Here is a 26,315-nt window from a genome sequence, read left to right on the forward strand (position 1 = left end):
ATGGCAGGGCAGCTCCATGCACAAAGCTCTGCCCGAGCTCCCTGGCACAGCGGCCTGGTCTGGCATGGAGCCTCGGCCGGGGGAAGGCCCCGTCTGCTCGGCGGGCGGGCGGGGCGGGGCACCCCAGGAACAGGGCAGCGGGGCTCGCCCCGTTTGATCAGCCGGGCCAGCTAAGCCGCTGCTCCTAGGCCGGGCAGACGCTGGGCTTGAGCGCTACCGGGCACCCGCCTGCGCAGGGCTCCGGCCAGGGCTTCCCCGGCTGCCTCGGGAACTGGCAGCGCCCTGCCCTGGGACGGGGCAGGCGGGGGCTGGGGCCGCGGGCTCGGGGGTCGCTGCGGGATGCGCGGGGGGAGGCTGGCACCAGGCAGCCGATTGGCTGGTGGGCTGTGACGGGCGGTTCGCTCCCGCCCCCCATGCAGCCGGCCCGGGAGTGCGCGAGCGGAGCGCGGAAAGTGCCGCCGGCTTGGCTGGGCTCTGCCCCGGCCGCAGCATGGCCCGGCCGCCCCCGCCGCCCCTGCCGCTGCCGCTGCTCGCCATCGCCGCCTGCGCCGCGGCCGCCAGCCAAGGTAGGAGCCCGGGGCCGCCCCAACTTCAGCGCGGGGACCCCGGGCACGTGCAGCCGGGGGGCCTCCCCGGGGAATGGCAGCAGCCCCCGCCCGCCCCTGCCCGGCTCCCCGGCAGCACGTTCCCGGGCTCGGCCGCCCTGCCGCCCCGTCCCCCTCTGCACGGCTGCGCCCCCGCCGCACCTGGCACCTCCCGCACCTGGAGGGCAGCGAAGGCGCGCGGCTCTGGGGCGCTCCGAGCCGCCGGGGCCCCCAGCGGTCCGGGGACTTGTCGCCAGCTCCCCCTGGGGGAGGGGTTGGTCCCTCTCCTGCTGGTGGGGGGGCTGCCACCCCGACTCGGGCTCCACCTGGGGCCAGGCTGCCCTTTCCCCGGGCCAGGGGCTCAGAGCTGCAGGAGAGCCCGAGCGGGGCTGTTGGCAGGGTGCTCACTTGACCCCGCTAAGGTGGGTCTTTCTACCGGGGCTGCCCTGGCAACATTCCCTCCCAGGGGTCAGCTGCCCCCCCCTCGCCCCAGGACGGCCTGTGCCAGGGCCCTTCCCCTGCTGAGCCAGGTCTCAGAGTCCCCACTGCTGCCCCCTCCCCGCACCAGCGGCTTTAAGAAGCACCAGAGCAGACAGCTGTGCACCCCGCTGGGTTTGCCAGCTGGGGGGCTCTGTGGCCCACAGCCCGGCCTCGCTCCTCCCTTCCCATGTTCATGCCCCAGCCCTGTGCCCTTCTGTGGATGCACCGTCTGGCAGGACCCTGCCCCCTGGCAGATCCAGAGGCACCAGGCCGTTGGCGCTGGCAGGCTTCTCGCTCACACCGCTCACTTCTCTGGGACCAGGGGCTGGGTCTGCCCCGCTATGGACTGCCCGACGGCCGCATTCCTCTGGCCTTGCTCAGCCCTGCCGCTTGCTTGCACTTTTGCCATGATGGAGAGCCGTGCCTTGGTGCTGCGGGACTCGCGCTGGAGGAAGGGGACTGGGTTGCGGGCGGCTGGTGGACGGGCAGGCCTGGTGCTGGGCAGTGCGGTGTCTGTGATGCTGTGGGCAGCAATACGGGGTTGGTGTGGAGGAATGCCAGGCAGAGTTCAGCCTGTTAGGGTTGGACTGGGCAGCAGATTGTCCACAGTGAAAGCACCAGGCAGTGCTGTCTATTGGTGACCCCAGGGTCATGCTGACCAGTGGTTTGCTAGCAGCACCATGGCTACCCCGGGCCCTCGTGCTGCAATATGCTGGTCTTGGGGCAGGGATGAGTCCGTGACACCAGACGTGCCAGTGGGGCTTGATAGTAGCTGGCAGTAACGTCTGTGTTGCCCGAATCCGAGCAGGCAGTACGTGCAATGCCGGGGCTGGCACAGTGCCAGGGCTACACGGGGCTGGGATGTGCCTGCAGTGGGCAGAGCGGTATGCGGGGCAGGTCCGTGTCTGGTGCTCAGAGCTGGGTAGTGATGGGGAGGGGTGAGCGCGCACGGGGGGCTGTGCACGGTGGCGCAGGGTTCTGGTGCGGCATTGGTCCCGGGCCATTGTGGGCAGCGTTAGAACTCTGGCAGCTCAGTGTGGGGGGGCAGGGGCGCATGTTTGGCCTCGGGATGGCTGGTACGTAACTCACATTCAGCTGCAGTGTAGTCCTGCTCCCCAGGTACCCTGAGCTAGAACCTGTTCCTGATGCCAGGGCCATTGAGGGCAGGGTCGTGCTGCCTGCGCATGGGGAAGTGATGGATCCATGTGCCAGGGCCACGGAGGGCAGGAGGTGCCTGTGGTGGCCAGTTCGACTGGGCAGCGGAGCCTGGGGTGTACAGGGCAGGGATGGGTTCGTGGGGCCTGGCCGATGGCTATGGGAGGCCTGGGTGGGGTTGTGGCGCAGGTGTGGGTGGAACCAGCGCTGCACTCGCTATGGGGTGGGTGGCTGGCATGGTAGTTTCCTGCGGCTGGGTTATGCAGGGTCTCAGAAGGAAGGTTATCTGGGGCAGAGGGAGTTCCCTGGGGAGAAGGTTACCAGGGTGAGGTTAGAAGGTGCGGGGGTAGGCCTGGCAGGGCCAGATTGCTTAGAGAGAGAGAATGTCCCGGCTGATTTTCATTGCCCACGTTTTGCTGCTCGGAGCCATCGGGCGCCCCTTTTCTGCCCCCCGCCGCCCCATTGTTCAGCTTCAGTCGTAGATAGAGGGCTTGGAGTGGTTGGTATCGTAGGGGCACTGAGAGCCACTGAGCCGTAGCCCATGTGTCATGGAAACCCCAGCGCTGCCGCACCCCCGCGCGTGAAGTGGTGTCCGTGTAAATAAAATCACAGACTGTTCCAGAGCTGCCCCCAGTTAGCTCTGTCTCCCTTCCTGTGACCCCATCCTGAGCCAGCCCTGTCGCCACAGACTTCCCAGCCCCCTTCCTCTCCCTCCTACATCCTGCCGCTCCCATCGCACCTCAGTCCAGCCCTCGCCCGCCGCATTCGTCTCCCCAGGCCCGTCCCAACCAGGGATTTCAGTCCCGTTGAATTAGTTACCTGGTTAAACGGGGCGAGCTGGGGACTACTCTGGCTGGAGACTTGTTTCTGGGACTGGTCACTCCATGCTAGGACCTGGCGTAAACCTAAAAGTTGGAAAATGCAGCCGCAGAGCAAAGAATCCTTCTCAGTCACATCAGCACCATTAGCTGAGTGTTGGGGGGTGGGTGGGCACACACTGGGGTGTGTGTGTGTGTGTGCGTGCGCGTGCGTTGGGGTATGGGCATGTGCTGTGGGGGGCACATACTGGCGTGTGGGTATATGGGGCGCACGTTGGGTGTGGGTGGGGGGGCGCATGTTGCATGTGGGGGGATGTGCTGTGGGTGTGGGGGTGCCTGTGTTGGATGTAGGAGGACGTGCGTTGGGTGTGGGGGGCACAGGTTGGGTCTGGGTGTGGCAGGGTGTGCGTTGAGTGTGGGTGGGAGGGCACACTGGTAGGTGTGTGCATGTTGGGATGGGTGTGGGTGTGCGTTTGGCAGTGTTTGTGTGCGCGTGTTGGGATTTGTGTTTGTGCACGTTGGGTTTGGGTGTGGGCGCGGGAGGGTGCATGTGTGGGCATGCATGCATGTGTGGGTGTGTGCTGGGGATGGGGTGTGTGGGGAGCGCACGTTGGAGCTGTGTGTGTATGCAGAGGGTCTTGTGTATGTTTGCGTGTGTAGGATGGAGAAGCTGCCTCCGTCTGCTCTTCCTCCTGTTCCACCAATATCTAACAAGCCCCCTCTTTCCCAGAGCTCACTGTTCCATGTGAGGGCTCCTCCCTACGGGTTCAAGGATTCTGCTTAAGTCTTGCAAAGACTGAGACTATGTCTACACTACGGGATTTTTCTGAAAAACTCCACCACGTCCAGGGGACACATCTGCTTTTTTTTGCGGAAGAGCAGATGCGCTCTTTCGGAAGCCCTGTTTTCCTCCTCTCATGAGGAAGAAGGGCTCTTCCAAAAGAGAAAGCTTTTCCGAAATTGGGCCCAGTGTAGATGGGCCACATTTCGGATATGCCTCTTCCGAAAAAATTGTCGGAAAAATGTACGCAAATTGTAGTGTAAACATAGCCTAACAGGAGTGTGTAACTTTATGTCTGTCTGGAGTTCTCTGAGCGAGGTCCCTGCAGAATCAGGACGTACGTACGTACGTGTGTGTGTGTGTGTGTGTGTGTGTGTGTGTGTGTGTGTGTGTGTTGGGGGGCTGATATTGCTTGTTCAGTAATGAACTTAAAACAGGCTGTTTGGGGAAGGCAAGTTCTTTTTCTGTGGTGCTGGAAACACTGACATTTCAAAACTCATTTTTGTTCCAAGTCAGAATAAAAAGCCAAAATTTCCCAGAGAACAAAAATTCTGAAATTTTTTTGTTCAGTATCATAGACCCATAATGTTTTAATGACACAAAATGTTTTGTTTGGATGATGTGAAAATATTATATATTCTATTAATAGTCAAAACGAAATGAATCCAAATGAGAGAGCTGAAATTAAACATTTTATGTTATTGAAACATACTGTACCGTTTTGCCCTTTTCAAAATGATATAAGACAGCTGCAAGATTCAGTTTGACTTTCCCCTATCAAACATTTAATAAAAAATGACATGTGCCTACCAAATATTTTGAGAAATCTGCATGTTCCTATGAAAAATTGTTCTGTCAAAAACTGTTCAGCCCACTCTACTTACAGTGTTTCCTCTAGGCGGAGAGCGACTCCAAGCCCTGCGTTCCTCAGCTCAAGCTTAGGAAAGATCTGTCAAAGGCACGGAGTCTTTCAGTCCAGCAGAGGTGTTTAAAGGGCTGGCTCCGTAGCCATGGATGGGTTTGCAATAGATCAGCGTCCCCTTGGTAACTTTGTCGAGGGCATTACGCTGACGGCTCTGTCTGTGCAGGCGGGTGCACACACACATCTGTTGTCACTCGCCACATAGCTTATGGGCCCCCCCGTGTGCACGTCCCTTGGCTGCAGGGAGAGATCTGTAAGTGGGACACCTATATGCAGCCTCTGGACAGCTCCACCGGCTGCCCAGCTTTTGCTCCAGTAGGTCGGGTTCTCGGTTAGGCTGAGAGAGGATTTCGGGTTTGACTTTGACGCTCTTGTGTCTCGCGCTGGCCTGTGTGAGCAGAGACTGCACGTTGCTGCTGCGCGGCCGGCTGTGTGCTAGTGTCACGGGCACCGACGCGAAGGGGGAGAGCTGCACGGGAACGGGGGGTACATGAGCACCCACTGCCTGGCTGCCTGGGGTCTGTCTTAAGCCAAGGTCAAGCCACCAGGTAGGAGGGGCAAAGGGGGATGGGCAGAGGTGTAAAACAGTAAAAGCCACAGAGAAGCCTGGCCGGTGCCAGACCATCCCCTCTTCCCTCCCCCTCCCCGGGGATCAAGATCCCAGACTCTCCATCCCCGGAACAGAATATGGTCACAAGGTGTGAGGCTGTCACTGGGGTGCGCCCTGCAGGGGTATTTCCGCCTGCTAAGGATGGGAATAGGGTAATGGCACACGGGGTAAGGGCTCTGGGGTGTAGGGGCAGGGGAGGGCACGCGGGGTAAGGGCTCTGGGGTGTGGGGGCAGAGGAGGGCACGCGGGGTAAGGGCTCTGGGGTGTGGGGGCAGAGGAGGGCACGCGGGGTAAGGGCTCTGGGGTGTGGGGGCAGAGGAGAGCACACGGGGTAAGGGCTCTGGGGTGTGGGGGCAGAGGAGGGCACGCAGGGTAAGGGCTCTGGGGTGTCAGGGCAGGGGAGGGCACGCGGGGTAAGGGCTCTGGGGTGTGGGGGCAGAGGAGGGCACGCGGGGTAAGGGCTCTGGGGTGTCAGGGCAGGGGAGGACATGCGGGGTAAGGGCTCTGGGGTGTGGGGGCAGAGGAGGGCACGCGGGGTAAGGGCTCTGGGGTGTCAGGGCAGGGGAGGACACGCGGGGTAAGGGCTCTGGGGTGTGGGGGCAGAGGAGGGCACGCGGGGTAAGGGCTCTGGGGTGTCAGGGCAGGGGAGGGCACGCGGGGTAAGAGCTCTGGGGTGTCAGGGCAGGGGAGGGCACGCGGGGTAAGGGCTCTGGGGTGTCAGGGCAGGGGAGGGCACGCGGGGTAAGGGCTCTGGGGTGTCAGGGCAGGGGAGGGCACGCGGGGTAAGGGCTCTGGGGTGTGGGGGCAGAGAAGGGCACGCGGGGTAAGGGCTCTGGGGTGTGGGGGCAGAGGAGGGCATGCGGGGTAAGGGCTCTGGGGTGTGGGGGCAGAGAAGAGCACGCGGGGTAAGGGCTCTGGGGTGTGGGGGCAGAGAAGGGCACGTGGGGTAAGGGCTCTGGGGTGTCAGGGCAGGGGAGGGCACGCGGGGTAAGGGCTCTGGGGTGTCAGGGCAGGGGAGGGCACGCGGGGTAAGAGCTCTGGGGTGTCAGGGCAGGGGAGGGCACGCGGGGTAAGGGCTCTGGGGTGTGGGGGCAGAGGAGGGCACGCGGGGTAAGGGCTCTGGGGTGTCAGGGCAGGGGAGGGCACGCGGGGTAAGGGCTCTGCGGTGTGGGGGCAGAGGAGGGCACGCGGGGTAAGGGCTCTGGGGTGTCAGGGCAGGGGAGGGCACGCGGGGTAAGGGCTCTGGGGTGTGGGGGCAGAGAAGGGCACGCGGGGTAAGGGCTCTGAGGTGTGGGGGCAGAGGAGGGCATGCGGGGTAAGGGCTCTGGGGTGTGGGGGCAGAGAAGAGCACGCGGGGTAAGGGCTCTGGGGTGTGGGGGCAGAGAAGGGCACGCGGGGTAAGGGCTCTGGGGTGTCAGGGCAGGGGAGGGCACGCGGGGTAAGGGCTCTGGGGTGTGGGGGCAGAGAAGGGCATGCGGGGTAAGGGCTCTGGGGTGTGGGGGCAGAGAAGGGCACGTGGGGTAAGGGCTCTGGGGTGTCAGGGCAGGGGAGGGCACGCAGGGTAAGGGCTCTGGGGTGTGGGGGCAGAGGAGGGCACGCGGGGTAAGGGCTCTGGGGTGTGGGGGCAGGGGAGGGCACGCGGGGTAAGGGCTCTGGGGTGTGGGGGCAGAGGAGGGCACGCGGGGTAAGGGCTCTGGGGTGTCAGGGCAGGGGAGGGCACGCGGGGTAAGGGCTCTGAGGTGTCAGGGCAGGGGAGGGCACGCGGGGTAAGGGCTCTGGGGTGTCAGGGCAGGGGAGGGCACGTGGGGTAAGGGCTCTGGGGTGTGGGGGCAGGGGAGGGCACGCAGGGTAAGGGCTCTGAGGTGTGGGGGCAGAAGAGGGCACGCGGGGTAAGGGCTCTGGGGTGTGGGGGCAGAGGAGGGCACGCGGGGTAAGGGCTCTGGGGTGTGGGGGCAGAGGAGGGCACGCGGGGTAAGGGCTCTGGGGTGTGGGGGCAGAGGAGGGCACGCGGGGTAAGGGCTCTGGGGTGTGGGGGCAGAGGAGGGCACGCGGGGTAAGGGCTCTGGGGTGTGGGGGCAGAGGAGGGCACGCGGGGTAAGGGCTCTGGGGTGTCAGGGCAGGGGAGGGCACGCGGGGTAAGGGCTCTGCGGTGTGGGGGCAGGGGAGGGCACGCGGGGTAAGGGCTCTGGGGTGTGGGGGCAGGGGAGGGCACGCGGGGTAAGGGCTCTGGGGTGTGGGGGCAGAGGAGGGCACGCGGGGTAAGGGCTCTGGGGTGTCGGGGTAGGGGAGGGCACGCAGGGTAAGGGCTCTGGGGTGTCAGGGCAGGGGAGGGCACGCGGGGTAAGGGCTCTGGAGTGTGGGGGCAGGGGAGGGCACGCGGGGTAAGGGCTCTGGGGTGTCAGGGTAGGGGAGGGCATGCGGGGTAAGGGCTCTGGGGTGTGGGGGCAGGGGAGGGCACGCGGGGTAAGGGCTCTGGGGTGTGGGGGCAGGGGAGGGCACGCGGGGTAAGGGCTCTGGGGTGTGGGGGCAGGGGAGGGCACGCGGGGTAAGGGCTCTGGGGTGTGGGGGCAGGGGAGGGCACGCAGGGTAAGGGCTCTGGGGTGTCAGGGCAGGGGAGGGCATAGGGAAGCTACCGGGAGCCCGTGGGCAGAGTGAGTTAATGCAGCCGGGGGGCAGGGGCGGAGATGGGGCACTTATAAAATGTATCAGGGGAGAGGGACATGCTGGAGACCAGTCAGCACTAGAGAGCCATGGATAAAAGAGAAAGGGGAAGAACCGAACGATCGCTCTGAAATAGCCGAGAGATGGAACTTTGACAATCTGCCTCCAGGCAGAAAAAGAGGGGAAAATATCCTGGTCAATTAGTGACTGAGGAAGAGCCTATAAAAATAGCGATTGACAAAGAATATAGGCCACATTATCTCATCTGGTTTTAATCACAGATCCCCGCTGATATAAATCTATCTTCCAATCTGCAGTCTGCTTCTACTCTCTTGGCATAATCGCACCCGAGGTGAGGAAGCGTTTGGGTGGTAGGAACGTACACAAATGAGCCGTCTGGGATGAAACGCATGCTGGGTATTCAGAGAAACAGCAGAGAAGCTTCCTTTGCTACTGATACTGCGGCCTCAGTGTCCCCAGGAAAGTGTTAGAGAGACGGGGTGGCAGAGGCCCTCTTTTTATTAGACCCATTTCTGATGGTGAGAGACGGCAGCTTTCGACGTCTTCAGGCCTGGAAGAGTTGCTCAGTCACAGCTAACCACCAGGCCCAGACTGGTTTGCGGGAACAGTTCACACACACGTCAGGGGACCAGTGGAGGTGAAGTGGCCCCGTGGCCCCTCCAGTCCTAGGGGAGACGGGAGGGGGAGAAGACAAGACCAGCGCTACTGACAGTCGTCTCTGAAAGTGGCGAGGTGCCAGGAGCTTCAAGACCCTTCTGTGCTGGGCTTCCAAAAAGGGACGTTCCTCCCGGTGATTCCCACTGTGCAGACCTCACCTGTGAGGCAGAGAGCAGGGAACCTGCGAGACAGTGACCAGCGGATTTGCTGAGTTGCCCGATGGGCTTTGCTTACCCGAGCAGATTTGCACAGAGCTTTGGGGCTGGGTTTCCAAGTGGTCCTTTCCTTCCCGCGGCTGGGGTTGCATTCGCAGAACTCAGCGTCGCGTGTGCTTTTGAAAACTTGGCTCTTTCTTGTGGGGACATCGGATGGCCCTCAGCTCAATAGAGAGATTGTTTCATGGACTCCTCTCCCTCCTAATCTTCCACTCGTAATCTCATTAATGTGCTCTGTGCTCAAATGGAAAACAAGGCATTGGATAATGTAGTCAGTATGCATTATTTTGTCAGCTCAGCTTCCAGCAGTGAGGGGGGACCCAAGGATGGTCTGTTAAATATCTGAAAGAGAGAGGAAATGGCTTTTCCAGCTATAATGCCTTGTGGATGTACAGTCATGGTTGGCATTTAGGAATAGGGAAAATAGCAAAGATTTCCTTCTTGTAGATTATTCAGGACGAAGTATTAGTGCAAAAAAGACTTGTAAATATCTGAATAAAAAGTGTGGATTGGCTTGGATAAAATTTGCAAACTCTTTTAATTTGTTTTCGATGATCATTTGCAGGAGTGATTTTTGTTTGTTTTATTTTGTTGTTTTCCGTTTGCAAGAAAGTTTGGTGGAAAACGTGTGTAAATATATGGGGGTGCAGAAAGGTTCATGCTGGAATGGGACCTGAGTGGATCTTGAAATCTCTTTAATTTATTTTCTCCTGGTCAGAATATTTTCTAATGCTGGTTCAAAATCAAAACCAAATGTTTACAAACATTTTGGAGTATTTTTCATCTTGCAAGATTCAAAGCTGACCTAGTTTTCAAGATTTTTTTTCACAGCTCTTGTTTTATTGAAATGGTTGTTAACATTTGTTGTGTACTGAAAATCTAGTTTTTGGTAAATGACAAATGTGGATATCTATTTTGATGAATATAAAAACATATAATGATAATTGTAAGTATAAATGCAACTTATGGACAAATTAAATTAATTACCAAAAGTGTTCTATTTATGGGTTATCAAAATCCCAGTTTTCAATAAATGAAAAATGTGAACCACCATTTTGATAATGAATTCAATATTGTTTCTTTTCAATTAATGTGAACAGTTTTGCAAAATAATCTGAAAAGTTGATAGCGTTGACAAATTTTGGAAAAAAAGCATTTAAGAGGTTCTTTTTCAGCAGGAAAAAAAAATCTTTTCCAATGAAAAAATTTCAACCAGTTCTAACAATTCCATCTTAAGCATAGAAGCTCCTCTGTGGGGCAATCAATTGCACTCTGACTACCACCAAGTACTCCATTGAAGATGTAATCAAAGCAAATAGTGGACAGACTCCAAATAGACAGAATCGCATTCACGAGATGTGTCCTTCCTATGATTATGATTAACAAATGTATTTGGAAAAATTCAACATTTCTCAGTGGCCAATCCACAGGCGGGGAGAAGTGACGAGGAGAGAGACTGGGGTGAGCGGGCCGATCGCAGGAGGACTACGAGCTAGCTCTGTGGAAAAGGCAAACATAGTCCCAGGATGTATCAGGCAAGGCATTTGCATAAGAGAGAGCGGTATTAATGCCATCATGCCTGGCACTAGAAAAGCCCCCTTTGGAATACTGAGCATTCTGGTCACTCGCCCTGGTCTCCCTTGGCCAGGGAGTCCTCCCTTTTAGCCACATAGGACACGAAGCTGTGCCGCCAGGAGTCACGCTCTCCGGGATCTGCCGTGCTCTGCTGTGTTGGGGCATGTTCTCTCTGAGCCAAGTCACAGCACTATTGGCCTGGCCACGCCTGGGTTCCAGAATGGGGGGGAGGGCTTCTGACGCGCAGCCTGTTGAACTGTAGTTTCAGCTGCTTGTAGACGTGTAACGTGGTTTTTGTTTCCCTGTGGTCAATGATTTAGGTTAAAGCGACAGGGCCCGATTCTCTGAGTAAATTCCCATCCCATCATCTGTAGCCAGTGGACTTGTGACCCTGTGTACTTTCCTCTCGAGGTCACCTTTTCGCTCTGTTCTCCAGGCAGGCCAGGGCCCCCCGGCTGTAGCAGTAGTTTTGTAAGCGAGGGTTAATAGCTACATCCCCTTTCTAGATTTTAGAAGTTGAGAAGGGGTTTGTGGTGGAATCTTCAGCTGGGTTGGGGCACACAGAGCAGCCAGACAGGGCTGATAATATGAGAGTCTAAAAGGGTCCAAAACGCAGTGACCCAGCCAAACTGACATCCTGACCAAGGAAATAGAAGGCAGTGGTACCTGACCACAAGTTCCCATTTTTCCCACTTCGGGGGACGTGCCCAAGAGGCCGTCAAGTGACCTTTTCATGCATATTCTAAAGGGTGTCCCAGTTTAATCATCTAATCAAATATGTGCACCCACAAACATCTTAAGGGGCAGAAATCTGGTTTTGGCCTTGAGGGGCTACAGGGACACCAAAAGGCCTAGAAGACCCTGTGGCAGTGGCTGTGCGGTGGGATTTTGCTTCCTCGTTAAGGGCTTTCTCTTTGAGGTTTGTCTGTCTCAAATGCTTTCCTTGACTTATTCTTTCTAAGTTTGCTCTGCTGTCATACCCTGCGTCACCCTTTCACTAAGATCCTCATCCACCGGCAGACGGAGGCTGGTCCTCCCATGCCCGGCTCTCCAGGACGGTGTATGCGGGGACGGTATTATTCCAGGTAACTGTAGCTGCCTAATTAGATAATTACAGCTGCATGCTCAGAGTGATTGAATCCATCAGCTCGTTGCCGTGTGTTCTGTATTGTTGGCGATCTTAACATCAATGGAATAAAAGCTGTTTTCTCACTGCTGTGGCTCCCCAGACCTGCCTCCGGAGCTCTCACCCCCGGGACCTGGGCGGACGACAAACCTAGAACCTTCAAGCCAGCCCCACGCACATCCTTATTCTTAACCCTGGGCGGCACAGTGGGGGCTGAGCTGCCTTGCGCCGTTATGGAATGTGGTTTGCCACTTCCCCATCTGTAGATGGGAGAAAAAGCCCAAGCAGGGGAGCAGGTTGAAAAGGCCAGGGCTCCTGCGAGTGGCAGAGGGAGAGCTGAGAGAGCCCATGGATAGCTGCATGGGACGTTACTAAGAGCTGCCTACTGGGGAAATGGGTTCCGGGCAAGAGCTACGGACATTGGGAACCGTGTTCGTGTTGCACGGGCAACGCGAAAGGAGCTGCAGCTCTAAGAAATTCCCCTAGTTGGAATTTCCATCTTGAGACAGCCTGATCGCATGCAGGCGCGTCCTGAGGGGGGCTGGCAGATGCACTGTGCAGGCATTACCCCCAAAACGGAGCCTCAGACACGTTTACCAGCAACAGCCCTGAGGCATGAACCATTTTCTGCTCTGCCTCCTGCCACGCCCCCCCCCACGACAACGGCACAGCCTCCAGCAACCGCGGCGCCCGCTCCAGCATGTGCGTAGTGAGGGGGTGGCATTAATGCTGCACCATGCCTGCATCAGCCAGACTGACAGGCCAGCTCCACTTTATGGACCTGGAATCCCATTCTGGGAGCTCCTGCCCCTGCAGAATCCATCCCCGGGGCACGCCCCATCCTTCCGCTCTCCCCTCCCACGCCTGCCCTGGCACCAGAACTCTCTTCCTGAGAGCGCCCACCTGCTAACCCCCCTGCACCCACTGTCCCCCAGAGCTGCCCATCCCACCGACGAGCCATGTCCTCCCCTGCTGACAGGGCAGGTGCAGCTGGGACCCTCTGCCCCCCCGGCAGCTCTTCCTCGCTGGCTCCATGCTCCGCAGTGCCTGTCCTCTCCCCTGGCGCTGGGGGATTCCTGCTGCCTCCCTCACCTCAGGCCTCCAGGCCCAGAACCCCGGAGGAGCCCACCAGCCTAGCCCAACCCTTCCTCAGCCTCCTGCCCTGAAGCCAGGGGAAGCCGGAGCCCTTCAGGGACATGCTGACGAGCTGGCCAGGCCGGCAGAGCACAGCCTGGGGTAGGGGGACAGCTGGGCAAGGCGCCCGCGTGTACCTTAGGGACGTTACATATCGGTTAATTGACTAGTCGATTAACCTCATTCATTCCTATTGGTTACTCGACGGCTCTGTAGTCCCTGGGGGTGGGGCCAGCAGCCAGCGCACTCCAGCCTCATTCCCGAGGAGCCCCCCCCGCCACTCCATGCTGCTGCCCCTGGATCAGAGGCAGCAGCCCCTGTCCGGGCGGGGTTTGAGCTCTCATGCTCGATGGGAGCCAGAACGGAGCCAGGCTGCCTGCCCGCCTAGCTCCTAATACACGTTAAATGCAGAGCCGCAGTGGGATAGGTCCCGGACTAAGCTGGGTTGCTGGCCAGCCTGCTAAAAATGTACTGGCTGGGGGCGGAATGTGTGGAGTCTGTAGCGTTAACCGATACGCTTCTGCTAATTGGTTAATGGGTTAATCGACTCCACTATTACATCCCTAGCCTGCCTTGGTCAAGCCCCTCAGAGGCCACATGCTGCTCCGACCCCTTTGTGGCTGCAGTGTTCAGCGTCCGCCTGGCTCTGGCAGTGCCCTGCGCAGCACCCAGCTGGTCCCAGAGTGCCAGGCCAGCGGGCGCATTGGGAGTGGGTTGCCCCGGCCAGGTCGCTGGCAGCAGGAATGCCTCGGCCCTCTGGAGCTAATCGGGGGCTCTTCTGCCTGAGTGAGGCCGGCTCTGGAGTGCCCTTGCCGCAGGCTCGTCCATCTCCTGTACGTGGCCTCGAGGAGTGGGGGCGACACGTTTGCGATTCACTTTTCATTGCTCTCCTAGCCTCAGGCCCCCAGGCCAGGGTTCCCACCGGCAGCCCTGCGGCTGCTCAGGCCTGAGCCGGGTTTCAACGTGCTCAGGGGCTGCAGCTCCCGTTTCAGGGCTCTGGGTGCTCAGCACCTTCCTGGGTCCGGCCCATTCGCTTCAGGCAACCAGGTCTGACCATTTGCTCAGCCGGAAGGGCTGTGATTAGCTCCACAGTCCACCGGCGGCTGCTGGTGTGGGCAAGCCACCCACTGCAAAGCCATGAGCACAGGCATCGGTGCCCTGTTCCCGACAGGATCCACCCCACAGCCAGCGACGCTGGCTCCCATGCTAAGTGCCAGCGTCTCTGTTTCCTTGGTTCCGAAGTCCTGGAGCCACGTGAGTCTGGGAGACTCACCCTGCCCCGAAAAGGGCCGTTCCTTGGCCTTCTCGTGGAGGAGAAGAGATTGAAGGAGCTTTCCAGGCTCCCCGCCCGCAGCCAGGGAAAGACCCAGCAGGCTGCCACAGTCTAAATCCCACGCTCTGTAAGCCGGGCGAGGGTGTTCGAAGGCTCAGGGTTGAGGGGGCGCTCAGCGGGCTAGCGAGGGAGGCTGAGAGCAGGTGTGCGGGGAGGCCGGGGGAAGCGTTTCATTAGCAATGCAAAAGGCGTCATTCCGCTCCGGAGGGAGCCTGGCTGGGAATCTGGGAGGCCTTTGAAGTTGAGATGATGAAGGAGGAAGCCCAGGGGGCTGGAGCTGCCTCCACTGACCCTTCCTCCCCGTGTGTGCCACTGCGATGGCTGCTGGGAGGGAGGGGGCCAGTCGCAGAACCGGGGACTGCGGCAGGTTCAGCATTAGACAGGGCCCTTGCTCCCTGCTGCCGTCACAGGTGAGTGACAGGGACCTCTTGGGAGGCAACCCAGAGTCTCTGCACTGCCCCCAGAGCTGGGGGTAGCCGCGCCCTGGCCCCGTGGCAGGCCTCCTGTTAGATATAGTGGGAGCTGTCCACTCGCTGGGCGCTAGGCCTGGGCTGTGGGTGACCCCCGCTGGCCTGTCTGTGAGCACTGCCCAGCAGGTAGACAATGGCCGGCTGGGGCGTCTCACCTGAGAAAGGAAGGGGTGTGGCTACCTGGGGGGCTTGGGGAGAGGCCGTCTTGGCTGGGAAAACATGAAGAGAAGAGACCAACTGAGGGTTCAGGGGCCTGTGGCCCCCAATCCAAGGGGTCTAGGGCTGCCAGCCCCTGACTCCTTATGTGCACATCACGCCTCTGCCGTGCTGTGTCCTGGAGACGCAATAACCCCTCCCTGTTCTACTGGCTATTGGGGTCCCCGCTGCGCCGCCACAGAGCCCAGGAGCACGGCGTGGTGGGAGCTGTTTCCTGTGCCTTTCAGTGATGCCAGTGTCTGTTGTGTGACTAAGTCACCTTCCACCGTGGCGAGAAACTTCCCTTACGGGGCTGGATCGTCTGTTCCAACTGGGGATTAATCCAGCTTCTTGACACACTGCCCAGGGCAGCATGGCGAGTGGTTAGAGCGCAGGCAGGGTCTGAAGGACGGCTCGCAGCGCAGCCAGCTCCAAGGGATTCAGCAACGTCCTTTGCCTCTGAGTCCCCAGTCCAACAAGATGCGTGTCCCATTCCCCGCCCCCCGACTCTGCCGCTCCCTCCCCCGCCCCCCGACTCTGCCGCTCCCCGACTCTGCCGCTCTCTCCCCTGCTCCCCGACTCTGCCGCTCCCTCCCCCGCCCCCCGACTCTGCCGCTCCCCGACTCTGCCGCTCCCTCCCCTGCTCCCCGACTCTGCCGCCCCGACTCTGCCGCTCCCTCCCCCGCTCCCCGTCTCTGCCGCTCCCCAACTCTGCCGCTCCCTCCCCGACTCTGCCACTCTTCCCCACTCCCCGACTCTGCCGCTCCCGCCCCCGCCCCCCGACTCTGCCGCCCCCCGACTCTGCCGCTCCCGCCCCCGACTCTGCCGCTCCCGCTCCCGCTCCCGCCCCCGCCCCCCGACTCTGACGCTCCCTCCCTGACTCTGCCGCTCCCGCCCCCGCTCCCCGCCTCTGCCGCTCCCCGCCTCTGCCGCTCCCCGACTCTGCCGCTCCCTCCCCTGCTCCCCGACTCTGCCGCTCCCCGACTCTGCCGCTCCCCGACTCTGCCGCTCCCTCCCCCGCTCCCCGACTCTGCCGCTCCCCGACTCTGCCGCTCCCTCCCCCGCTCCCCGACTCTGCCGCCCCCCGACTCTGCCGCTCCCGCCCCCGCCCCCCGACTCTGCCGCTCCCTCCCCATCTGCCGCTCCCGCCCCCCAACTCTGCCGCTCCCTCCCCTGCTCCCCGTCTCTGCCGCTCCCTCCCCCGCCCCCCGTCTCTGCCGCTCGCTGCCTAAGCTGGAATGAGAAGCGAAGGGGGCACTGTTCTTCTGGCTCCATGGGCCTGATTGCTGGTTGCATGGAGCCTGCCGTTCCTAGCCCTGCTTTCCGGAGTCTCCTTCCTGGCCTTGAGGGAGCACAGCGGAGGCAGGTCCACAGTGGTATTTATTGTTTATATTCCGGTTCCTACGGGCCCCAGCCAGGATCAGGCCCAGCTGTGCTAGGTGCCACACAAGCCTGGACTCCACACACCTTCCGTCCCAGTGCGGGGTGGCTCCACGCAGCCAGAGCACAGGGTTGTAGAGCGAGTGGTGGGCTGCGCAGAGCCCTTGGGGGGCCATGCAGGGGTGCTGGTGGGCGGGGCAGAGGCTGGGCCTTTGGTGGGCCACATGGGCAGGGGTGCTAGTGGGCTGTGCAAGGGTATGGGGGGCAGGGCAGTGGCGTGGGGGGGGCTTCAGGGGCATTGGGGGGGCCGTGGAGCGGCAGGGGTGCTAGTGGGCTGCGCAAGGGTATGGGGGGCAGGGCAGTGGCGTGGGGGGGGGGCTTCAGGGGCATTGGGGGGGCCGTGGAGTGGCAGGGGTGCTAGTGGGCTGCGCAAGGGTATGGGGGGGGGGGGGGGGGGGGGGGGGGGGGCAGGGCAGTGGCGTGGGGGGGGGGGGTTGCAGGGGCATGGGGGGGCCATGGAGCGGCAGGGGTGCTAGTGGGCTGTGCAAGGGTATGGGGGGCAGGGCAGTGGCGTGGGGGGGCTTCAGGGGCATTGGGGGGGCCGTGGAGTGGCAGGGGTGCTAGTGGGCTGCGCAACGGTATGGGGGGCAGGGCAGTGGCGTGGGGGGGGGCACGCAGGGACATTGGGGGGTTCTGAGCAATAACCCCAGGTTCTGAGCCCAGCGCTGGCGAAGTGCAGGGAATGTGGCAGGCCTGGGCAGGCCTGGCGAGGAGGCTGCCAAGGATGTGGGGGAGGCTGGAGAGAGCAGGTGGGAGGATCGATGTCTGGTCGATAGCAGCCTGGAAGGTCAGTTTGACCTGCTCCCGTTACGAGGCTGAGCCTGCTGAGTGATGCTGGGAATCCGTAATCTCTGCTTCGCCTTCCAAGCTTTATTGACCGAAGCGCCCAGGGAGCCAGAGCAGGTGCAGAGCAGGCGCGTCCCACAGCCCCGGCCTCTGCCCGAGTCCCGGCACTTGCTAAGCTGCTGGGTGCTGCAGCGATTCTGCCAGGCTCCTTCCTCTCCGCTCTGCTCCACAGCCCTGCAGTCCTGGCCTCCCCGGCCTCGGCAGGTTTCCTCTCCCTGGAGCAATTCGTCTGGTCGCCTCCTTGAGCTGGACTCCGGGGGCTTGAGGGGGACGTCTGGGGCCCTCGGGTCTCTCGTGTGGCGTTGGCGGCGGCTGTGGGCGGGGCAGCGGGCAGTGCTCGGCCGCTCACTTCACGCAGGACAGTGAGAAACGGCCAGTCCAGCCAGGCGAGCGCCGCGTCGTCCCGGGAGCACGTCCCGCCCTTCCTCGCGCCTTGCCCAGGGCGCCCATCCGGCCCCATTCCTGGCAGTGCTGCAGGCCGTGTTTTAAAAAGCGGGCACCTTGTCCCTGCAGCAAGGGGCAGGGAGGAGCCGCCAGTGCCAGTGGGTCCTGTCCCCTTCCCCGCCCTCACCTGGACTTCATCCCTGCAGTGGGGCAGGGTGGGCAGGCAGCCGCCGGTGCTCAGAGCTTCAGCCACGGAAGTCTCGAGTACCCTGAGTGCTGGCGGTGCCTCCCCCCATTGGGGGGTTGGAGCCCTGAGCTCCGGCGGCTCCTCCCCCCTCACTGTGGGGGTGGAGCCCCGAGTGTTGCCCCCGCACCCCGCTGCAGGGCTGAAGCCCTGAGTGCCACATGAAGCCCCAAGCACCAGTCCCCCCCCCCCCCCCCCGGGCATGGGGGAAATATGGTCACCCTGTCCTTGCGCCTCCTGCTCTCTGCGACCCCCCCATTGCTGCAGGGGGCTGAGACGTGGGAGTGGCTGCTGGGCCAGACGGAGCGTGGTTCCCATCGGCGGCTGTTTGCAGAGCTTGGATGAGCCCGCAGCCCTGTGCTAGCAGAACAGCCCGGCGCTAGAGCCGCGTCCCCCTCCCCGCCCCGCATGGGCCCGCCCTGGGAATGCGCCGTGACCCCAGGCGAGAAGGGTCTCTGCTGATGAGCCTGTCGCCCTCAGGCAGCTCCTCCCTGTCTGGCAGCAGAGCCGCAGACCCAGCACCCCAGAGAGCAAGACCCTGCGCCGGGTTTAAGCAGCTGCCAGGTGCTGCCCTGGGTGGGGACAGGCGAGAGTCGCAGCTCCCGAAGGTCCACACGGGCTGGCGTCGCCCTGGCTTGCGCTGCAGTCACCACCCACCTCTCCGGCCCTGCAGGCCCCTCCCTTGGGGGCAAGTGGGGAGGGGGCCCAGGGCCTCTTGTCCCCCCTCCCCCCCGCACCTGCCTGCCTTGCCCTGGTGAGGACGCAGGGCCCAGGGTCCTGAGGGCGGAAGCGGCATCCTGCCAAGGCTCCGCTCCCTTGCCCTTGCAGCCACAGCGGCGGAGGGTTCCTGGAGCAGGGCTGCTTTGTGGGGCCTGTCAGTAATCGCAGGGCTCACCATGGCATCCAGCGACCACCCCTACCAGAGAGCATGGCCCTCCCCGGCCACAGGGCTCTCTGGGGAGCAGGGACTCGACCAGGGCCTGGGCTGGCCGTGCGAGCGCCGCCGGATGCGAGCTCTGCCGAGTGTGTGCCTGGGCCATGCAGGAGGTCAGAGGAGGTGATCACAGTGGTCTCTTCTGGCCTTGGACTCCAAGGATCTAGCAGTGTACACGGATGTGGGAGCAAACAGCTTCATGGTGCAAGTGCCTGAGCCAGTGTGGCTTGTGTTGTGCCGTGGGGTGGGAGCACACAGCTTCCTGGTGTGGGTTCTGCTGGGCCGTGGGGTGGGAGCACGCAGCCTCCCGGTGTGGGTTGTGCTGGGCCGTGGGGTGGGAGCACGCAGCCTCCCGGTGTGGGTTGTGCTGGGCCGTGGGGTGGGAGCACGCAGCCTCCCGGTGTGGGTTGTGCTGGGCCGTGGGGTGGGAGCACGCAGCCTCCCGGTGTGGGTTGTGCTGGGCCGTGGGGTGGGAGCACGCAGCCTCCCGGTGTGGGTTGTGCTGGGCCGTGGGGTGGGAGCACACAGCCTTCCGGTGTGGGTTGTGCTGGGCCGTGGGGTGGGAGCACGCAGCCTCCCGGTGTGGCTTGTGTTGTGCCGTGGGGTGGGAGCACACAGCCTTCCGGTGTGGGTTGTGCTGGGCCGTGGGGTGGGAGCACGCAGTGTCCTGGTGTGGGTTGTGCTGTGCGGTGGGGTGGGAGCGTGCAGCCTCAAAGTGTGTGTTGTGCTGGGCCGTGGGGTGGGAGCACGCAGTCTCCTGGTGTGGGTTGTGCTGTGCGGTGGGATGGGAGCACGCAGCCTCCTGGTGTGGGTTGTGCTGACCGTGGGGTGGGAGCATGCAGCCTCCTGGTGTGGGTTGTGCTGACCGTGGGGTGGGAGCACGCAGCCTCCTGGTGTGGGTTGTGCTGACCGTGGGGTGGGAGCACGCAGCCTCCTGGTGTGGGTTGTGCTGACCGTGGGGTGGGAGCACGCAGCCTCCTGGTGTGGGTTGTGCTGACCGTGGGGTGGGAGCACACAGCCGCCTGGTGTGGGTTGTGCTGTGCAGTGGGGTGGGAGCACGCAGCCTCCTGGTGTGGGTTGTGCTGGGCCGTGGTGTGGGAGCACTCAGCCGCCTGGTGTGGGTTGTGCTGTGCGGTGGGGTGGGAGCACGCAGCCTCCTGGTGTGGGTTGTGCTGGGCCGTGGGGTGGGAGCACGCAGCCTCCTGGTGTGGGTTGTGCTGTGCGGTGGGGTGGGAGCACGCAGCCTCCCGGTGTGGGTTGTGCTGGGCCGTGGGGTGGGAGCACGCAGCCTCCCGGTGTGGGTTGTGCTGTGCGGTGGGGTGGGAGCACGCAGCCTCCCGGTGTGGGTTGTGCTGGGCCGTGGGGTGGGAGCACGCAGCCTCCTGGTGTGGGTTGTGCTGTGCGGTGGGGTGGGAGCACGCAGCCTCCTGGTGTGGGTTGTGCTGTGCGGTGGGGTGGGAGCACGCAGCCTCCTGGTGTGGGTTGTGCTGGGCTGTGGGGTGGGAGCACGCAGCCTCCTGGTGTGGGTTGTGCTGACCGTGGGGTGGGAGCACGCAGCCTCCTGGTGTGGGTTGTGCTGTGCGGTGGGGTGGGAGCACGCAGCCTCCTGGTGTGGGTTGTGCTGGGCCGTGGGGTGGGAGCACGCAGCCTCCCGGTGTGGGTTGTGCTGTGTGGTGGGGTGGGAGCACGCAGCCTCCCGGTGTGGGTTGTGCTGACGATGGGGTGGGAGCACGCAGCCTTCTGGTGTGGGTTGTGCTGACGGTGGGGTGGGAGCACGCAGCCTCCTGGTGTGGGTTGTGCTGGGCCGTGGGGTGGGAGCACACAGCCTCCTGGTGTGGGTTGTGCTGACCGTGGGGTGGGAGCACGCAGCCTCCCGGTGTGGGTTGTGCTGACCGTGGGGTGGGAGCACGCAGCCTCCTGGTGTGGGTTGTGCTGACGGTGGGGTGGGAGCATGCAGCCTCCTGGTGTGGGTTGTGCTGGGCCGTGGGGTGGGAGCACGCAGCCTCCTGGTGTGGGTTGTGCTGACCGTGGGGTGGGAGCACGCAGCCTCCCGGTGTGGGTTGTGTTGTGCAGTGGCGGGGAATACGCAACCTTGTGGTGCAGTTGTGGGCTGTGCCCTGGAGTAGGCACACATGGCTTCCTGATGTAGCTGGCTGTGCTGCGGTTTGTCCTGCTCACAGGCAGGGAACAAATGGAGCAAGTGCCCCGAGGCCTGGACCTCCTTGCTGCTGCGACTGTAGCGGCCAGAGCCCCAAACCCTAGAAATCGCTGCCAGAGTGGTGCGCGGCGCCCTCCAGGCAGCATGGGGCGGGGGAAACAGCGCTCTCCGGGCAGTGCTGAGGACTGTTGAATCCCACTCCTTCCGCCTGATGCCCTGCCCTTTCCTGGGGCACACAGCAGGGCTGTCCCTGTGCTGTCGACCCCTCTGGCTGTGGGGCATTAGTACGTGGCCACACGTGGGGGGGGGGGTGCTGTGGTATGGGAGCACAGGTCCTCACGGTGTAGTTTGGCCTGTGCTTTAGCTGAGGGACAGGAACACACAGTCTCCTGGTGTCGATGAGTGTGCCGCAGAGTGGGAGCACATGGCCTCATGGTTTAGGTGGGTGTGCTGTAGCAGTGGGGGAGGAACATTGGTCTTATAGTTGTAGGTTGTGCTGTTCTGTGTGTGGGAGCACACAGGCTCACAGTTTAAGAACACCACTTGTCATCACCTACAGCCCCCAACTTAAACCTGTCCAACACATTATCAATAAACTACAGCCTACACTGGAACAGGATACTAAACTCCGAGAGGCTCTGGGAGACAGACCCATAGTCTCCTATAGACAGCCACCTAACCTCAAGATGATTCTTACCAACAACCACAGGACATAACACACTAATACCAACCCTGGAACCTTCCCTTGCAACAAACCCCGTTGCCAGCTTTGTCCACATATTCACTCTGCTGACACCATTATTGGGCCTAACCAAGGGTATGTCTACACTACCACCCTAGTTCGAACTAGGGTGGTAATGTAGGCATACCGCACTTGCAAATGAAGCCCGGGATTTGAATTTCCCGGGCTTCATTTGCATAAGCCGGCCGGCAGGAACGAGGTGTACAGATAGTTCGGAATGGCTTGCTAGTTCGAACTATCTAGCCCGTGCCACGTGTAGCCGCGCGGCACGGGGTTCGAACAAGCCGGCATTTAAAAATGGCGCCGGCCGGCTTATGCAAATGAAGCCCGGGAAATTCAAATCCCGGGCTTCATTTGCAAGTGCGGTATGCCTACATTACCCCACTAGTTCGAACTAGCGGGGTAGTGTAGACATACCCCAAGTGAGTTATAAGATCAAGAACACATATTCTTGATTTATGCTCTCATGTGCCAAAAGTGTCCGTCTGCTATGTGCATTGGACAAACGTCTCAGACACTTCGCCAAAGGATCAATGCCCACAAAACAGATATTAGACAGGATCACAAAGAAAAAACAGTTTCTTGCCATTTCAACCAGAAAGAACATTGTCTCAACGACTTGATTACCTGCATCCTGCTTCAAAGACCTTTTAACACGAGACTTGAAAGAGAATCCTCTGAACTGTCATTCATGCTTAAATTCCACACTTTACACTTAAGTTTGAATAAAGACTCTAATTATCTTACCCATTACAAAGATAGCTTCCCCAATTATCACCTCTAATATCATTAGCTCACAGACATTTACCTCCTCCCCTCATCCCCCTTCTGTTCTAAAATTTGATTTGTCCTTTTCATATGTGTTCTTTTTTTAATTATATCCTTTGGTAGATATGGTTCTGCCAATTTTCTTCTACTATTTGATCTGAGGAAGTGGGTCTGGCCCACGAAAGCTCATCACCTAATAAACCATCTTGTTAGTCTTTCAAGTGCTACATAGTCCTGTTTTTTGCTTCTGTTTAAGTTGGGCTGTGCTGCAGGGTGGGAGCACGGGGCCTCACGGTGTACGTTGGGCAGTGCTGCGGGGTGGGAGCACGGGGCCTCACGGTGTATGTTGGGCTGTGCTGCGGGGTGGGAGCACGGGGCCTCACGGTGTACGTTGGGCAGTGCTGCGGGGTGGGAGCACGGGGCCTCACGGTGTACGTTGGGCAGTGCTGCGGGGTGGGAGCACGGGGCCTCACGGTGTACGTTGGGCAGTGCTGCGGGGTGGGAGCACGGGGCCTCACGGTGTACGTTGGGCAGTGCTGCGGGGTGGGAGCACGGGCACTCACGGTGTATGTTGGGCTGTGCTGCAGAGTGGGAGCACGGGGCCTCACGGTGTACGTTGGGCTGTGCTGCGGGGTGGGAGCACGGGGCCTCACGGTGTACGTTGGGCAGTGCTGCGGGGTGGGAGCACGGGGCCTCACGGTGTACGTTGGGCAGTGCTGCGGGGTGGGAGCACGGGGCCTCACGGTGTACGTTGGGCAGTGCTGCGGGGTGGGAGCACGGGGCCTCACGGTGTACGTTGGGCAGTGCTGTGGGGTGGGAGCACGGGGCCTCACGGTGTACGTTGGGCAGTGCTGCGGGGTGGGAGCACGGGGCCTCATGGTGTACGTTGGGCAGTGCTGCGGGGTGGGAGCACGGGCACTCACGGTGTATGTTGGGCTGTGCTGCAGAGTGGGAGCACGGGGCCTCACGGTGTACGTTGGGCTGTGCTGCGGGGTGGGAGCACGGGGCCTCACGGTGTACGTTGGGCAGTGCTGCGGGGTGGTAACACGAGGCTTCACGGTGTACGTTGGACTGTGCTGCTTCTCAGGCTGTTTGTGACAGTTGAGCATGTTTCTAACGTGTTTTTCCTCCTGTGTTTTCTAGTGAACTTACTGGACACGGCAGTGATCCCCGGGGACTGGGGCTGGCTGACACACCCGTCGCATGGGGTAAGTCCGAGGCTCCCAGCGGAGCAAACGGGCTACGGTGCGTGCTGCCTGTGCCCTGGTGGGCGCTGGGGGTGAGCGGAAGGAAGGGCCGTGCCGTCTCCCGGAGTGGCCCAGCACGGGGCTGTTGTGCCGGGGTGTCCCCTGGGCGTGGTGGAGGGTGCTGTGGTCCCCGGCCCACTCGGCTGTACTGGGCTGAGAACATGCAGGAGCTGGAGTCTCCTCTGGCTGTTGTCTAGCCCAGGAGGCCGGAGTCACCCCTCAGCGTCTCATCAGCCGCAGGAGGACCCCAGCTGGTGCTAGCAGCGCAGCCGTGAGTGTGTGGTAGATCACGGGAGTTGGCTAAAGGCGGTGCAGCTGGGGACACTCGCAGGTTTCTGCTCACAGCTGGGAACAGCACAACCTGCCACAATCACCCGGACCTGCAAGCCAGGCTGACGTGCCTAGATTCAAACACACCAACTGCCCTGCACGGGCATGCGCACACACGGACGCACCGAACCCCCTGTTTGACTGCTCCCACCCCCAGACACCCACTTTTAGAGCAGATCCAGAGTGGGAGCGAAATGCCAGCCACACCGATCCCTTTGCCCAGTTGCTGTTTGGCAGCCCATCTGCTCCTCTCCTAGGCGGCTGTGTCCCCGAGGGCCCCCGCCCGCTGGCCTATGCTGGCAGAGCAGCAGGCCAGCGTCAAAGCCAGTCCCAAGATGGAGAGGGCCCTGGGAGAGGCCCGGCTCTGCTGCGGCCGTAACCATAGCCCTGTAGTGTGAGGGGCTCGGGCTCGCGTCAGGACGGGACAAGCGATCAGCACTGCCCACGTGCGTGCACATCTGGGCCGGGGCAGATGCCATCCCTAGTCCCCACTGTGCTGGTGTTGGGGTTTCTGCTCTGAGACTTATGCTCGTCCAGTCTGGGAATGCACCCTTCCCACCGGGACCTACGGGACCAATCACAGCCAAGCAACACCGCTTCCAGTGCGAGTGAGTTGGGGTTGCAGTGGCCTTCCCGAAAGTGTCGAGTTTTTACTTTCCCCTCTGTCTTTTCGAAACGAAATGTCCTAAGGTTTTCCGTTCCTTCTCACAGAGGAATTGTTCCAAGCCTCCAGGAATCTCCTCTGGTCTGCTGCTGGAGTTCTCTCTCTTTGGCAAGGAGTGGTTAGAACTGTGAATTCTTAATAACGAGGCTGAAATTGTGTAGAGAATATTATCAAATATGTAAGTACATTGACTCATTGGCTCAGGTCTGATTTTGGCACTTAGAAACAATGTTCCTTCTAAGCTTTTCCATCCATGTGTGGAATAATTTTCATGCACTGAGGCATGTGCAGATGTGCACCACTAATATAAACACAAAAGCTGGCTGGGGTGCTCTGCTAATCAGCTGGTTGGCATTTGGATCTTTCCTGAGTGCTGCACAAGCACCCAGCTCACAGGGAACATAGTTAGAAACGGCCGTCAGGAGAGCCAGAATGTATCGCAGGCCAGTGGTCTCCAGCCTTTCTTTGCCCAATATCGCGTTTTACATTTCAGGGAAACCCAGGAGCTACCATCCCCTTCCCTGAGACCCCTTCCTTCCTCAATCCCTGCCCACTCCATTCCCCCCTCTCTGTCATTTGCTCTCCCCACTCCCACCTTTCCCTGGGCTGGGCCAAGGGGTTCTGGCGAGGAAGGAGTGAGGGGTGCAAGCTCTGGGAGGGGGCTCCAGGCTAGGATGGAGGTTGGGTGCAGGAGAGGGTACAAGGAGCTGGCTGGGGGGCGGGGCTCCATGCTGGGGCACAGTTTGGAGTGCAGGTGGCTCTGGGAGGAGGTGCAAGGTGGAGGCTCCGGCTGGGACTTGCTCACCTCAGCAGGGCCGCTGGGCTCAGACGGGCCCCATGCCGCTCCCCAAAGTGACCAGCTGCAGGCTCCTCGCAGGGGGAGAGGGACAGCATGTCCCCCCTCCCAGCACTGCCCTCCCAGCTCCCATTGGCCAGGACTCAGCCCCTGGGAGCTGCAGGCACAAGCATCCCCCTCCCTCCACGGGGCGCACAGAGACAAGCCTGCAGCCAGAGGCTTCTGGGAGCAGCCTGGGGCCGGGCGGGCAGGCAGCCCGTCGGAGCCCTGCTGGACTTCAGTGTCCGGAGATTGCACTCAACTGGCTGCGGCTCCAGGGTCCACCCGCCGGTCGCAAGGACCAGGTTGGCGATGGCTGCTGCAGATGGTCAGACCTTTCCCAGCCCTGCCCCGCCCCCCGCACGCCCGCACCCGGCTGTGCCTCGCAGCACGGTTCCCAGCGTGCTGCCCTGCCGGGGCTTCAGTGACTCCAGCAACAAGGCCTTTGCCGTGTCCTTCAGGAAACGTTGCCACATCTCTGGACTGTAAAGCCTCGCCGCCGGCGCTGATCCGGTTCTTTGTTCGCTTCCGTCCACTCCCTGCTCCTCGGCTCCTTCCCCCACAAGCCACTCGCGTCCCGGCTGCTCCTTTGCAAGCTCTGCCTGCTGCAGCCAGCCCCTTCCTGCTCTCCAACGGATCCCTTTGGCTAGTGCTCTGGGGCCTGGCTCCCGTGAGCGAAAGGAGCAAATCTCCATTGAGTGCAGCGGACGGGGCCCACTCTGGGGCCAAGGAGTGCCCTGCTGCGCAGTTCATGTTCTTATACTCCTGCAATCCCCTGCTGCTTGAGACAGCTGAGTGCGTCCTGTGCCTTTGCCCTCCTCCACTCTTCGCTTGGCCAGTGCCTCGGCACTCATCTTCCTGCTCCTCCGTCCCGTGTCCTTGCATGACCTCTGCTGCGCCCACGCGTGAGCCACTGTCTCCGGGCCAGGGACATCCAAGCCTCCTGCGCCAGGCTCCACTCTCTCTCCTCTCTGGTGGCGTCTCAC

General features: G+C 61.3%; 1 protein-coding gene across 1 annotated transcript in view; it reads left to right on the top strand.

The window, feature by feature from the left end:
* The first annotated feature begins 349 nt into the window (after positions 1–349).
* Positions 350–26,315, top strand: part of EPHA8 (EPH receptor A8) — a 122,831-nt gene continuing 96,865 nt past the window's right edge. Inside the window, exons 1-2 of the mRNA XM_075906308.2 lie at positions 350–566; positions 23,397–23,461. Coding sequence (XP_075762423.2) covers positions 491–566; positions 23,397–23,461 — 141 coding nt within the window. The 5' untranslated portion in view covers positions 350–490. The remainder of the gene's footprint in view (positions 567–23,396; positions 23,462–26,315) is intronic.

The sequence above is a fragment of the Pelodiscus sinensis genome, chromosome 24, assembly GCF_052426305.1.
Source record: "Pelodiscus sinensis isolate ZL-2025 chromosome 24, ASM5242630v1, whole genome shotgun sequence".
In the NCBI taxonomy this organism is placed as follows: Eukaryota; Metazoa; Chordata; order Testudines; family Trionychidae; genus Pelodiscus; species Pelodiscus sinensis.